Source organism: Centruroides sculpturatus, unplaced genomic scaffold (genome assembly GCF_000671375.1).
Source record: "Centruroides sculpturatus isolate CEXI.00-Female unplaced genomic scaffold, Cexi_2.0 scaffold453, whole genome shotgun sequence".
Classification (NCBI taxonomy): domain Eukaryota; kingdom Metazoa; phylum Arthropoda; class Arachnida; order Scorpiones; family Buthidae; genus Centruroides; species Centruroides sculpturatus.
In genome coordinates, this window is record NW_019384758.1 from 349,245 (window position 1) to 363,568 (window position 14,324).

Genomic DNA, 14,324 nt, shown 5'->3' on the forward strand with positions numbered 1-14,324 from the left:
AGTGTTGCCAGCTAAAACACGTAAAAATAATATTAAAGTAGCCAAGACATAGCCAAATATTGTAGCGCCACATCACTAGCGGACATTTGAAATTTGCCGACTAGGACGGTCGGATAATCGAGGCTCTACTGTATTTGTCATAAATTGTTATCAACACCTAAGAAATACCTGTAGCTTATCTGTCACATCTCTGAGCTGCCTGGTGATACGTGATATTTCATCCCTGGCATTAAATAATTCCTCTTGCAACCAGACGTTCTTTAAAAAAAAAAAAAAAAAAAAAAACATAAATTTAAGATTATAAATGTAAAAATCGCAATAGATGATGTACTACTTACTTCTTTGGATAGCGTGACATTCTTCACTCTCATTTCTTGTATGTATGCTGTCGACTGAAACATACCGATTAGATGCCATCCCTTTACCAACCACATGATGACATCGTGACACTTACTCTCCATTTCTCTCAGAGCAGTATATTCGTGCTTCTGAAGAAAGAAAATCATGTTTTTAATTGCAATTTAGCTCGAGGCACAAACTTAAATTTTATAACTAGTACAAACCCTGATCAGACTGGTAGGCATTACAGAAAACAATTGTTTGAAACGTGAGGTGATTCCTCTAACGCACGTGAGAGCTTCTTCCATTACTTTCTTTAATAGTTCGTAATCTTCTAATCGACCAACAGCGTGAAGTGAATAGTCATTTTGAGCAATTACAGCTGGAAGACAAAAGAATATGGCGCTCTAGATATTTAACTGTGCCGAATTGTTAGGAATGTTAGAAAAGAATGGAAATGTTATAAAAAGAAAGCTTGTCGAGAGAAGGAAACGAGTGAGAGGAACAAGTGCCATATTGGAGTAACCGACGTTCGAGAATGGCAGCAGCAAAGCACACGACACCTTTTTATTATTTTTTTATATATTTTTTTAGAACCTTGAACTATGTTCGGGTTGCGACATACGAACCGTACCTTTATGCGATTTTCCATTATTATCTGCACCGCACTCTGGAGAATAATCGAGTGCAACGGTGATGGGTGCAGAGCGTGTTGAAGTCACCGACATTCTGGAAGGAAATATTGATTTCCACTCTTCCGTTTCTTCGACCTTGGCGGGTGGGAAGTACATCTCGCGATTTGGATCCGATTCAATTCCAAGATCGGGTGAAGAAAATTGTGCTCGACTAACCGGCGAATCTACCGAACTCCCTTGCAAATGCTCACTTCCCGAAGACTGCGGAGTCATCTCGCCACCCAAAATACCACAATTTTGTGCCAGCAACAGGGTATCTTGTCTACGAGACGGTAGTTCTAATTTTAATGTTTTCCTGTTTGTGGGGGATGATTTTTCCGTTTCTTCAACGTTTCTTTCGGAATTTTCCGATTCTGTAGAGGTACTGAGTTTACAAGTTCGTGATTGTCTACGTTCTGCAAAATCTAACATACTTTCTTGCATTTCATTTTTCGTGGCATCTTTTATAGTTTTGTGATGTTCTTGTGACTTTTTTCTGCTTTTTCTATCTACACTCGAACCCTTTTCACGTAATTTAGTAAGCGGAAGGAAACTAAAACTGTCACTGGATTCTACACTAGCACCACTTGGACTATCTATCCTGCTGCCTGTTAATGTTCCAGTACTACCTGCTAGGGAAAGTTCACTCATAGTCGAATGTTGATCAGATTCTACAATAAAGAAAAAACTCCAATTATTTAATTTTTTTTAAATCAATTATTTAAGAAAATTTTAAATATCAACCTTGCAAATTTGATTTTTGATCACTTCCACTCTTTCCCGGATTCTTAATTTGTTGCTGCAATTGCTTTCTCATTTTCAGACTGTTGTTCAGTTCGGTTCTTAATTGTCTCATTTCTGTCACCAAGTCCAGTAGCAAAGTGTTTTCTTCTTGGCTCGAGGTTGGATCCAGGCCTAAAAAAATCAGAGAAGAGAAACTAATTTATTTAAAACTCGCGAAATTATACTTTGATGGAAGTTTCTTGCCTAGTTTGTGTGTATGTAAGAAAATGACACCCTAAACAACAATCATTGAATTGATGTTAATTATTAATGCTTTTTCGAAACTAATCAATAGCTCTTGTGGAAATGGTTTGCATATCGTGGAAGTTTTCAGGATTTCCTGTAATACGTATTGTTCTTACAAACAATAAATGTAAAATGTTGGAAAAATATTCCAAGTTCTATTATACTTAAGAGCTTTTGTTAAGTGTAATGGGTATTTGAACATCTCTAACCGTAGCAGTCCATTGAATAACGTCGATTGTTCTGAAGAATAATGAACTGCTACGGAAAAGACTCAAATACCCACTACATTTAACAAGAACATCTCTTACGGTCGTAGTCGCTTCGAGTTAAATCGGTATTCATCACGCATTAATTCTAGATTTAACTCGCTATCGGCGAGTTAACGGGTTGACTCATGCTCTATTTGAATTATTCGTAAACACATGAACATATTCGATTTTAATGACGATTTTAAGCTCTTACGAGACGTCGAAAATAAGCAGCTATATCGATTACGATGTCACCATATCTTCAGTTTTTTTAAAAAAAGAAAGGTAGAATTTTTTATTTTAGTTTTTGTAATAAAAGAATTGCTCACAATTTCCGTTTTACTGTTATATACGACTCTATAAAAATGTATATTTTTTTAGCTAATTCTAATAATCGTGTCTGGAAATTAGTGTAGTACCTTTCATCGTTAGAATCCATTGTCTACTAACTTGCAAACTCTAAACCGTGTGCTTAGTTTTTATAACAATTCGCGCACACACCAGGGCCAACAAGGGGGGAGCTTGTAATAGCACTCTACTTCAATTGAAGGGTTTCCTAATCCAGTGTTAATTGAGTTGGTGAATGCGAAAAGTAAAGTAACTCAATCTAGAGTTAGCAGCTCGAAATCTTGGATTTCGAAATTCTCGATTTGAAATGGTTTTGATGAATACGGCCGTTAATATTTCAGTTGTTTGAGTAGGCCTATCTTTTCCATATTATTATAAGCAATGGATGTTGTTGAAAATGTTAAAATCAATCATGTCACTTGCTAAGCATGCAAATGAAAATGAAAGTAATAATCGAATGGTTGATCACTTGTCTAAACGTAGCACATTTAAGTTACAATACCCACAATATTCATTACACTATACTATAATAATGTATAACTTTAATAGTTTGTAAATCAAAATAGATTCGTAGTTTTATTTTATTTCTGTGGTTTTAGTTAGTACGGTTGGCTAAATTTAGTAAATTAAGTCGTTGGGATCATAAAATTGTTATAATAAGATAATTAAAAAGCAAAAGTCTTCAGACTGTAACTAAAAATGCCAAATATCGTGATTACTAACTATTTATATAATTTCTATCCAATTGATTTTATGTAAAAATAGTTTCTAGTCATGCAAAGTTGTGTAAAACTTGCTTTTCTCTTTCGCATTTTGTTGCGTAAAAAGAGATTTTTGGTGCCAAGACCTAGAAAAGACTTATTTCCAATGATGTCATTGTCACTAAAACTATGTGCCGACTTAAAAATACATTTATTCAAAGTGTTAGTATGTCTAGAATTTCGATCACCTGAACGTCTCCGTGGATTTACGTCAGGACATTATTAAACTTAAACAGAATTTCATTAAAATCAATATATCTCCAGCCATTTTTCATGATTTTCGGCATTTACGTATACTTTCATAGAACAAAATTTATACCATTTCGGATCACTTTCTTGAATAAATTCTTCATTCAAGATCAATTCGATAAACTTTTTTGTGATAAGCACCATATGTCAGCCCTAAATACAATAACTCAACCTAGTCCAAAAATAACATATACTGTATATATATCTCCTATGTACTGTACATTTTTCTCGTATTCTATCGTTGAATCAGTTTTGGCTTCCTCCAAATGTTACAAAAACAACAATATCTTCTGCCTTATGGTTATAGATATTTTAATTAATTTAATTATACTTAGGGCTAAAAGCAATTTTTGTAATTATCTGCCTTATGGTTATAGGTATTTTAATTAATTTAACAATATCTTCGTTTTGTTAGTTTTAAGTAACCTGAGGAAAATGTTCATAAACTCATTAGAAATTTATGGGTCAACCGATTTCAGTTCTAAAATTGCTCTAAAATGATAGGTTCTAATCGTGGATACCGGGTAATTTTTCTTTGTTGGATTTATAAATTACTTTTATTCTCATATTATGTGATTTATAAATTGTAAAGTCTCGTCAAAATCGAAGAAACAATGAATGCTAATCATGGAAACATGTTAGAGAACCATCGAATCCAAGAAAATCAATTTAGTACAGAGTTCATTCCACCAGATGCAACAAATTCGAAAGTAAACGATTAGATTCGATTTTTCACTCAAAAGGGTAGAATCACCATCAATAATCGCTTCGATTTAACAATTTATGCCAAATTTCTCCTCGTTTCATTCACGAATTAAATTCTTGTAACATGCTTTATAAGGATTTTTCTATTAAGATAAAGGTAATTATGAAATTTAATGAAAAGTATAAAGCTAAAAGATGGCTTTTCTCAGCTTCTGCGAGTAATTTTAACTGGGTTTCATGGCCGTGCGAATGATCGATAAGTTGTTTGTAGACTTAACTTCTGCTAAAAATAGATTATTTCGTTATTAATTCACCTTGCAAAATCTCGTTCTTGTTTCTTTCACACTCCAAAATGTTCAAATTTCTTTTTAACGCACGAAAGAGCGTGTCAAATGCTTACTTGGCCAATTCGTTTAACACTCGTTCCTTCGATCGATAGCGCTGCCTTTCAATAGGTAGACAGTCCAATAATCAGTGGTTTGCTCCCGAAATATCAATCGAAGAAACGCTTATGTTAATGATTTTTTCATGGAAATTTAAAGAAAAATTCGTATCGTTCCGAGTTTCGGACGCATTTAAAAATTGTTTATTGCTTCTTGTCCGACTTCTAGAATTATAATAGTTCTGTGGATTCATTGATTAGTTCATCTTAATGTGCTGGTGGAAGGCGAGCATTGGTAAAAGATGGAAATTAATGCCCTCTATTATAAATTATAGAGTTTTGGATCAGATTTCTTACAGCAATTTATCTTATCGAGCGGCCACTGGTTATTTGTGGATTTGAGCACTGATCTCTTGTATGACGATAAAGTTTCTTATCATTAAAAGAGTTTGGCTTTCTATCGAAAGCCGGTGACTCTGGCTGGCTCCAACTGCGGAATTAGGAAGGAGAAGGAGGAGGGTTGACAACAAGGGCACCCGATCATGAAACGATTCTAACTCAGAAAAAGTAGAGACTCCACGGAAAGAGGGAATAACAATGTTGGAAGAGAAAAGAGATCATGAAAGTTTGATGTGGTTTTTCTGTTGATGTCCAGATGATAATGCTATTTTATTTATATAGAAATTCTCTCAATAATATAATAATAGTAACTGGACAGTGGCCAGAGATTCCAATGTCCAACAAATACATTAATCATTACTAATAAGTTAATTGAAAACTTGAATAATCAAGATTTATCATGTAATCTGAGAAGTTTTGATCAAATTAAACTTCCTAGCATGCGAAAGGTTCGTAAATGAATACAATTTTATGACGATAAATGTATCACATTTCGCAGACCACCACCTAAATCTTATCTGGTTCTGTTTGACACTTCAAACTCGAAACTCCAATAGAATATTACTTTTCATATTCTAATGACGGATTACGAAAATAAAGTGAAATTATGCGATATGTTAGAAACACACTGATTTGTCCGAACTCATTATTTAGTACGTAGGTTATTGCGCGAATTCTTATGCCGTAAGAATCATGTGGTCCAGCAAAATCTCTGTTCTTATTCTATTGTTAAGCCGTAATGCGAGAATTTAACTGTAATAGTGGTGAATAAGATCGAGATTCAAATTTTGCTTTAGAATGAATACCAGTTTTATCTTCATTCATTATTTAAATATAATTCGAAGTAACAAATGCAATTGTTAAAGACAGATAAAAATTTTTCTTTTCCTTAATCATTATAATAACGCAAGAAATTCTTTTCCATTTACCTTGTTCGTTAGGAAAATATATCGATGTTCTTCCTTCGCCTTCTGTTCTCTCGCTGAGTTCGATACTATAAATAAAGTATTATATTAAAATTGATCCACTCGAAAATGGGGTTAGTTTATAAATTATCAAAAGCTATTTTAGAAGATCCATACCTATTCTTCCTACTTCCGAAATCGCTGAAAGTTTTGCAACTTTGCTGTTCCATTTGTAACGAAGATACGTGATCCAGTTGACACTTTAACCCTTTAATTTCATTTTCCAAAGAAGATATCTCCAGTTGGATTGCTGCTTTTTCTCTCTTTGCCTTCGTTTCGTTCTCCATCATCTGTTTCTCCCTCTCCACTTTTTGGTATTCTAGTTTCTTTTCTGTTGCATTCAATCGATCTTCCAGCGAATGATTTTTACTGATAAGATCAGACTTTGAAGCATTCGATTCCTGAAGACTTTTCTGAAGTTCAGCACATTTTGTTTCGATTTCTTTCACTTTTAATTTTGTTTGTTCTAGTTCTAAACGTTGGTCATCATTTAGTTCTTCTAGTCGTGCTGATCTTTGTCTGCATTGCTCGATTTCCTGGTTCAATTCTTCAATAATTTCGTTCAGTTTAGTAATTTCTTGTTCTTTGGAATAATTTTCTGATTGCAACTTGTTAATTGTTTCGTAAGCGTTTTCTAATTGGCAATCTTTTTCTTTGCACATCAATTCTAATTGCTCGTTAACATCTTTGTATTCCAGTAATTTATTCTGTACACCTTGCCACATTTGATCTTTCTTTTCTAATTCCTCTTTCATCTGCAATACTAAACATTCAATTTGCCTTTCTCTTTGTTCTTGTTTTTCGATTTCTTGTTTAAGATTCTTCACTTCCTCCTTATCCCATTCTGTGTTAGTTTGATTGTCTTCTGTTTCGTGTCTTCCTAAGGGGCAAGTGTAACTGTTCTTAGCTTCCAGAATCTCGTTAGCTCTTAACAATCTTTCACATTCTTTATTCTTTTTATCTAACAATGATTCTAATTTTTTAATTTTAGTCTGCAATTCTGCTATTTTAGATTCGGTTTCACTCCTTTCTTCTTGCTTAGATGAGAATTTGTTTGGTGATTTTAAAACGCTTGCTTGAAGATTTTTGGATTTTCGACTCATTACTTTTTGTGAGCTGTCTGATGTCGAAGTTCTCTTCCTACTATATCCTTTCCCGGATAATTTTTTCTGTATTATTTCCTGTAGCTGTTTATTATCCGAAACTAGTTCCAAAATCCTCTCTTCCAACAGTGTCATAGTTTGAGAATAGTCCTGCACCACCGTGGATAGTCCAGAATTTACAATATCCTATAACATTTTTAAGATTTTCAGTAAGAATTTCTTTATTCTGAAGATAAAAATGGTTAAATTCCGTACCTTTTCACAAGCAGGAAGCATAGTAAGTTGCGCCACAACTTCACCACTCAAGTTACGATGATGCTGTAGTTCTAAACTCAACGTACTAATTAAACCTTCTAACTTGTGTAAGTAGATTTCTAGCTTCTGTTTCCATTTACTAGGATGATTACCTGTAATCGAAATATAATGTATAATTATAATTTGCCAATTTTTTTATTTAAAGAGGTTAGATTTTTCTACACTCACTTCTACTGGAAGAAGAGGGTGAAGTCCTGTTGGTGGGAGGAGGACTATCATCTGAACTGTCGAGCCTATTGAGTGTTGGCTGTAAATGACTTTTGTGAGAGGCAGGTGCTTTAAGTATTGGACCAATAGGTTCTCCGGATAGTGACTGAATGGCTCCCAAGTCCACTCCAATTCTCTGCATGGATACTTCTCTATCTGGTTCCGACCAGATATCAGAATCGGAAGACCAATGTGAAAGTCCGGGTCCTTGGCTCCTCTGCTCTCCTCCTCCTTTATCTGGTAGAGAGTCCACCCATTGCTGAAATTTGTTATCCACCTTTTTACTATTATTTACATCTTTACTCAAGCACGGAGATGAATTCTGAATAGGAAAGCAAGACTGACTGCTCCAGGATTGTTGAAGATTATTGCAGAGAAAAACGTCTTTGGGTAAACCTCGGTCGTTCAGAAGAAGCAATATGTCATCGCTGTCACTAGCTTCTAAAACTACGACTTGCTCTGTGCCGTTCCAAGTGTCACTATCTGGAATTTTTGTCACTTCATTCTCTGCCCATTTGCCTTGTGAGATGTGAAGAGGTGAAGCCGACCACCATTTGCGATTTACACCTCCTATACTATTCAAGTATTCAGACTCATCTCTGTAATTATAGTTGAGGGATTTATCCGGAAGATCGCGTTTTTCTTCACACAATTCCATGAAACGTTCCGGTGGATCAATATTTTCATATCTTTCACAAAAAATTTCAGTTAAAAAATTTTGCTAAACTTAGATTAATTCATACAAAGTAATATGCTCACCTCTGATTTTCATAAACTTGAGACTGTATCACATCTTTAGAGTTAAATTGGTAACAAGAATCTGACGTCTGTGGTATATCTGAAATATAAAATGAATCAACTGTTATTCTTAAATGTTCAAATTGAACCTTTGTGTAAGATGTCAATTTTATATAAAAATAATTATTACCTGCGACATCTTCAAGATTCCTTTCAGAGTTTCCACATTGCAAACATTTCGGTTCGACTTCTAACAGCTGCTTGAGAAAAATGGCCATTTCAGCCATGTGTTGTTGAAGATTTCTAGTTAATTGCTCCGATTCGCATAATTGTTGTTGCAACATGTCCAATTCTTTACCGTGCATCTATTAATAACAGTTTTTAACATTAATTAAAAAAAATAAAACTTTCAGTTTTAGAGAACATTGAGGATTTATCAAGATGAATCTCATATATGGCTCAACAAATATAATCCCCAGTTAATCAAAAGCAAAAAAATTAAATTAATAAGCATCTTTAATTAAGTAATCTTCGAAATAGAATAAATGTTTAATGAAATATTAATAACTCAAAGCTCATCAACTTAATACAATGAACTAAAATGACCTCTTCCTGAAAGAAAGAGTAACATGTGGAAGAATTTCCATCAACGTAACTTACAAGATATTGATGTAGGCTAATTTCTTAATTTTTTCAGAAAAGTGCGGCCCCGTGATTAAATTGGTTACAAAAATCTCACGTAACGACTACTTTAAATAGTTTGTTGCTTTAGAATTTCAATTCATGTAATTATATCCGTCAATTATGCTAATTTTCATGCATTTAACATTATAAAAACTTGTTTATCGAACGTTGGCAGAGGCGTACATATCTTATTTCCATTCTGTTTAGAAATTCAAAAGGAATTAATGTCACTTTAAAATTAACTTTTTTTAAATCTTACATGTAAAATGGATAAAGAAAAATAAAACGTTTCTACAAAATGGTGCAAACTGTTAAAGAATTTGTAACATTTTTGACATTTTCATTATGCAATTCTTCCAACAAACAAGCTATTTCCTGCTACACCACAACATGTGAAACATTGCAACTCAACTGGAAATAACAACATTGGGACGATCTTTCACTTCAAATGATACTATATATATACCTTTCCGTGTTGTTTCACATAGAATAAAGTTTCATGCCATACTTAAGGTCATTCTGTTATTTTTAATACAATTTCAAGGTGAACTTACCGTATACTGTTTATCTGCATTTTTCCTTGTAGGATCCACACTCCGTTCCCATAATTGTCGAAGTTTAAGGACCAACACGCAGATCTCCTCTTTCAGTTCTTGTATATCATTAGAATGGCCGAAGTGTGATAAGCTCTGAGACCAAAGATTGTTAAGATGCGCTTCTTCTCTATAGCTTTTTTCTTTAGTTGCCGTAGAAGAAAGACAAGGTGATTGAGGTAGAATGGGAGGTGGCAGGAAATCAGGACTCCAGCCTTCGTAGTGCATTTCTATTTCGGCAGGTAGACTTTCCACTGATCTCTGTCGAGGAGGAGAATCCGATATTCGCAAGGCTAAATCGCTATAGCTACGAGGTAAATCTTTCAAAGCGTTGTTGTAATAATAAATCGGCTCGATATTTGTCTAAAAATGAAAAAATACTGATATTAAATTATGTATCCCGAATGTGAAAGATAGGATAGAATGTCTTCTAGCTCATCCTGAAGTAAGAGTGTATTATCTCTCTAACCTACAGTTAAACCAGAGTGTCTTGTTTATGTTGAAGCACGAAGATTCTCTGCCTCTTTGTTTCTCGCTGCTTCAGGTGAGCTAGAATGTATAGAAAACAAATATACAACGCGCAGACTTACCTTGTACCGATTGTCGATCTCTGTTTCGATATCTTCACGTCCGTTATATCCCTGCATAGATCCTACAGGTGCTTGACAATCCACTTGATAATTGGTATTATCCGTGTTATCGTTCGTTGCTGGTATATTTCCTAGCTGATTCTCACTGACACGATCTGATAATTGATTCAAGCCACTGTCTTTTTTGCTTTCATACTTTTTCCATTTGCAATTATTCAACTCGTCAGCAGTCTTCTGAAAGGTGTTAAGTAGACATTGCATATCTTCTAATTTGCCACAGGGTTGAGAGAATTTCTGAGGACTGTTGTATACATGTTGTAGAAGCGAAGCCACTGTAACTTCCAATTGTTTACTATATTCTGTCGAGAAATTCGTATAATTTTGATTCAGTAAATTTCCCAATTTTAATTTCAAATCTTTTAAAATAACCGATTGAGATATATCTTGGTTATCGAAACTTTGAAACTTCTTAGTTTCTTGCAATTTATCTTTGCTGATGGAACCTTGTATGATTCTTCTCATTTCGTCGATAATCTGAAACGATGTGAAGACTTCCTCTTCTTTCTGCATCAAGAAATTTTCCAATTTCTCTACTTTATTTTGTAATTTGTTGTAATCGTCTTCTATCTGATTTAACTCTTCATCTTTGAACTTGATGGACTTCTGAAGTTGGACAATGTTACATTCTTTTGCATGAAGTTCTTTTTTCATGTCTTGCAAATCTTTTGTCAGTTTATTTCTTTCTTCCTCTTTATTTTTCCTCAATTCATTGAGTTCTCTTGTTGCAATTTCTAGATTTTCGGTAACATTTTTGGTTTCGTTACTCAATTTGAATAATTTGTTTCTGTAGTCATCCAGATCGCGTTTCACACCTTCGCATTCTTTCTTATTAGCAGAAACATCCATGTTAAGTGATTCTATGTTATGTTTTGCTAATGCTAAATCTCTATCTTTGTCCATTAATTCCTTCTGAAGTTTATCCATCTCGTATTCTTTCTGATCTAAAGTTTTCTTGATGTTCTTTTGCAGATCGTGAATCATGGAATCTTTATCTTTGATGTTGGACTGTAAAGTCTGAAGTGATTTTTTACTTATTGTGATGATTTCGTTTTGTTCCTTTAACAGATTCTACAGGAAAAATAAAATGAACTTTAAAAGATGATAATTTTAAATTAGAAAAATTCATGGCAATCTCTATAATTACTTCTATTCTGCATTCGGCATCCTTTAACGAAGCTTGGAGACGATTGATGAGGGAGTCTTTTTCACAATACTGCTTTGCTTTCTGAGTTACTTCACTTTGCAAAGATTGAAGAGTTGTTTGAAGAGTGTTAATCTTCTCAGATGACTTTTCTAATTCCTCTTGCTGAGTCTGAAAGTTAATTTGATTTATTTTACAAAATATTTATCAAATTTTTATGATTAAATTTTTAGTATCAATTCCATTTCATGAACTGACAACAGGAGTTGCATATATTCTGATCTGACATAAAAATTAGGATCTGTACCAACTTTAACACTTAAAGTAAGTACTAGGAAAGATAAAATTCAAATTAATATAAATACTTACTTTAATAGTGTCGTCTTTGATTGCTAGTTCCTCTTGCAAATATTGAAGACGTTCCGAAATGTCGTATCTATCAATTCCCTCTAGATCTTCGTTACATTGCAGCAGTATCTAAAATTAAATAATAATAATACAAAATTAGAAGAAATCAAACGAAGAATTTTCAATTTAACTAAGATATTTATTCCTTTACCTTCCTCAAAACTGCTTTTAACTCCTCTCTCGCTGCTGTTATCCCTATTTTATCTCCCTTTCTCGCTGCCATAGTAGCTTTATATACTGCTGTATGAACCGCGCTGTTTATCATATCTATAGCTCCAGACTTTAATTCTAAAGCTTCTTTCAGCTGCTGTATATTTTTATCTTTATTTTGAAGTGTTTCTGTTAGATTTTGTACCATCATTTTATGAGTTTTCAATTCATTTTCGAGGCTTCTCTCTCTCTTCGTACACTCTTCTAACTGTAACTTGTTTGCCTATAAGGTTACAGACATTTAATACGTTCACACGTTTAAAAAATTCCTATGTACATTACGAATTTTTAACGTGAGAAATGTATTTAGCAACCTGTAATTCTTGCCCTTGCGTGGTGATTGCCATTTTTAATTCTTGCTTTTCACTTTGGATCAGTCTGTCGCACTCAAACTTTGTCCAACTTGTGAGCAACTGTTCAAATTTTAACAATATAAATAAAGTGATTATTTAATTATGAGAATATGTTCAAAGGTTTACAAAAAATACCTCTGGATTCGGGTTCGGATCTGATGTAGAAACCCTTCTACTGCTATCCAGTTCTTCTAAACCATATTTAACATTATTTACTGACAGTTGCTGTTGAAAATAGTTGAAAATTTAATAGTTTTTAACTAATTTTTTTTTAATTATAAAAAATTTTGAGCATTTTACCTTCTGTAATAAATTTATCTTTTTTTCTAAGAGAGTCTTCTCATTGTTGTTCTTAGTTTTGATGGAATGAATTTCTTGTTTGTGATTATTTTCTAATTTCTCCAAAGTTCCTCTGAAAATTAGAAACATAATGAATAAGTTTAGAATTTTTTTTATACTTTTAGGTATATTTTTTTGCTTTAAACTCACAGAGCTTCTTCTAACAAATTATGTTTTTGCTCTAGTTCTTTACGAAGAGATTCTGCATCTACTTGCAATTGCAAATTCTGTAAGAAGAAACTTATAATCCTTAAGACATCTTTAATATAAAAAATAATTCATTTTTAATATAAAATATTAAGGACATTTAACTTACAAGTTTATGTAAGTCTAGAATGTCTCCCTCGAATTTCTTATCCATTTTTTCTTCCAGAAAATACATTCTTAGCTTCAAGTGAAAATTCTCTTTCTTTAACTCACATATTTGCTAAAAAAACAAAATAGTTTTATGAATTTTTAATGAATTTTAAAAGTGCGAAATGAGTGATAAAAAGCAGAATTTGAAGCTACCTGATCGTACTCTTTCATGGTCCTAACTCTTAACGGAGAGACATATCCAGCAAGTCTTTCTGCTGCACGTTATAAATGAAGATTAATTCATGGTTAAACCATTAAAAATCCTCAGAATAATATATTAAATTAGTTTACTAACCCACTGGAGAAAGTGGATTTGAAGATTCTTGAGGAGACGACTCACCCATTTCTTCCAGAGGTTCTGGATTGGCGCTAAAAGTACACATATTTATATATTTATAGCATTTTTCACGTTTTTCTAAAATAATATCTAATTATATTGATATATTAAAGTTATAAGCTGAAAAAGTTTATAGAAGAGCACTTCTCAACCTTGTTCCAATTGGAACGCTATAATGTTACGGTTCAAAAATTCTTGGAGATCGCGGTCGACTTGTTGAAAAACTAAGTTATTAATCTTTAAACATTGAGTTATGCTATTTAATAATTTTTTAAAACTTTATAAATTCGAATAGTAATTAATTCTACTAAAACGTTTTTAAGTTTGTACAATTTAAAATGAATATTTTAAACGTTTTAATTATAAAAATCATTGCAAAAATGACATTTATAGAATAAATTTCATATATTCAATCGCACAGATTTATGTAACTTTATACTGTATATTGATTTATGCAAAATTTCACTTATTAATCCCATAAAGTTATGTAATTGTATATACAGTATTAATTGTATACAATTATGCAATTCCTCAGATTGAACTCTCTACGGAATGAACGAAAATATGTTAAATTATATAAACATAAAAATTATAAACAAACCAAACGATTATTTTTAAGTATACAAAAAATGTGCTGATAAGAATGAAACTTCAGTAAATGAGAAAATCGCCATTAAAGGTTGAGAGAGAGCATTCATTTTTGTGTTTTTTTCGTCCGTGTAACCCCGGTAATGCCTTTTTTTTTATACAGGAGAGGAGAAGAAGAAGAAAGAGAGGGAGAGTGCCAACA

At 33.0% G+C, this 14,324-nt stretch overlaps 1 protein-coding gene across 3 annotated transcripts in view; it reads right to left on the reverse strand.

Moving 5' to 3' along the window:
- Window positions 1-14,324, reverse strand: part of LOC111628738 — a 38,383-nt gene that overhangs the window by 14,775 nt on the left and 9,284 nt on the right. For all 3 annotated transcript variants that reach the window (XM_023372580.1, XM_023372579.1, XM_023372581.1), the window contains 23 exons: window positions 13,493-13,566; window positions 13,351-13,412; window positions 13,157-13,267; window positions 12,991-13,067; window positions 12,802-12,913; window positions 12,637-12,726; window positions 12,463-12,561; window positions 12,090-12,371; window positions 11,900-12,007; window positions 11,534-11,701; window positions 10,330-11,457; window positions 9,701-10,102; window positions 8,653-8,827; window positions 8,484-8,562; window positions 7,686-8,413; window positions 7,458-7,609; window positions 6,217-7,388; window positions 6,064-6,128; window positions 1,758-1,928; window positions 974-1,684; window positions 564-721; window positions 339-488; window positions 169-258 (listed from right to left, as the gene is read on the reverse strand). In XM_023372580.1, coding sequence (XP_023228348.1) covers window positions 169-258; window positions 339-488; window positions 564-721; window positions 974-1,684; window positions 1,758-1,928; window positions 6,064-6,128; window positions 6,217-7,388; window positions 7,458-7,609; window positions 7,686-8,413; window positions 8,484-8,562; window positions 8,653-8,827; window positions 9,701-10,102; window positions 10,330-11,457; window positions 11,534-11,701; window positions 11,900-12,007; window positions 12,090-12,371; window positions 12,463-12,561; window positions 12,637-12,726; window positions 12,802-12,913; window positions 12,991-13,067; window positions 13,157-13,267; window positions 13,351-13,412; window positions 13,493-13,566 — 6,364 coding nt within the window. The remainder of the gene's footprint in view (window positions 1-168; window positions 259-338; window positions 489-563; window positions 722-973; window positions 1,685-1,757; window positions 1,929-6,063; window positions 6,129-6,216; window positions 7,389-7,457; window positions 7,610-7,685; window positions 8,414-8,483; window positions 8,563-8,652; window positions 8,828-9,700; window positions 10,103-10,329; window positions 11,458-11,533; window positions 11,702-11,899; window positions 12,008-12,089; window positions 12,372-12,462; window positions 12,562-12,636; window positions 12,727-12,801; window positions 12,914-12,990; window positions 13,068-13,156; window positions 13,268-13,350; window positions 13,413-13,492; window positions 13,567-14,324) is intronic.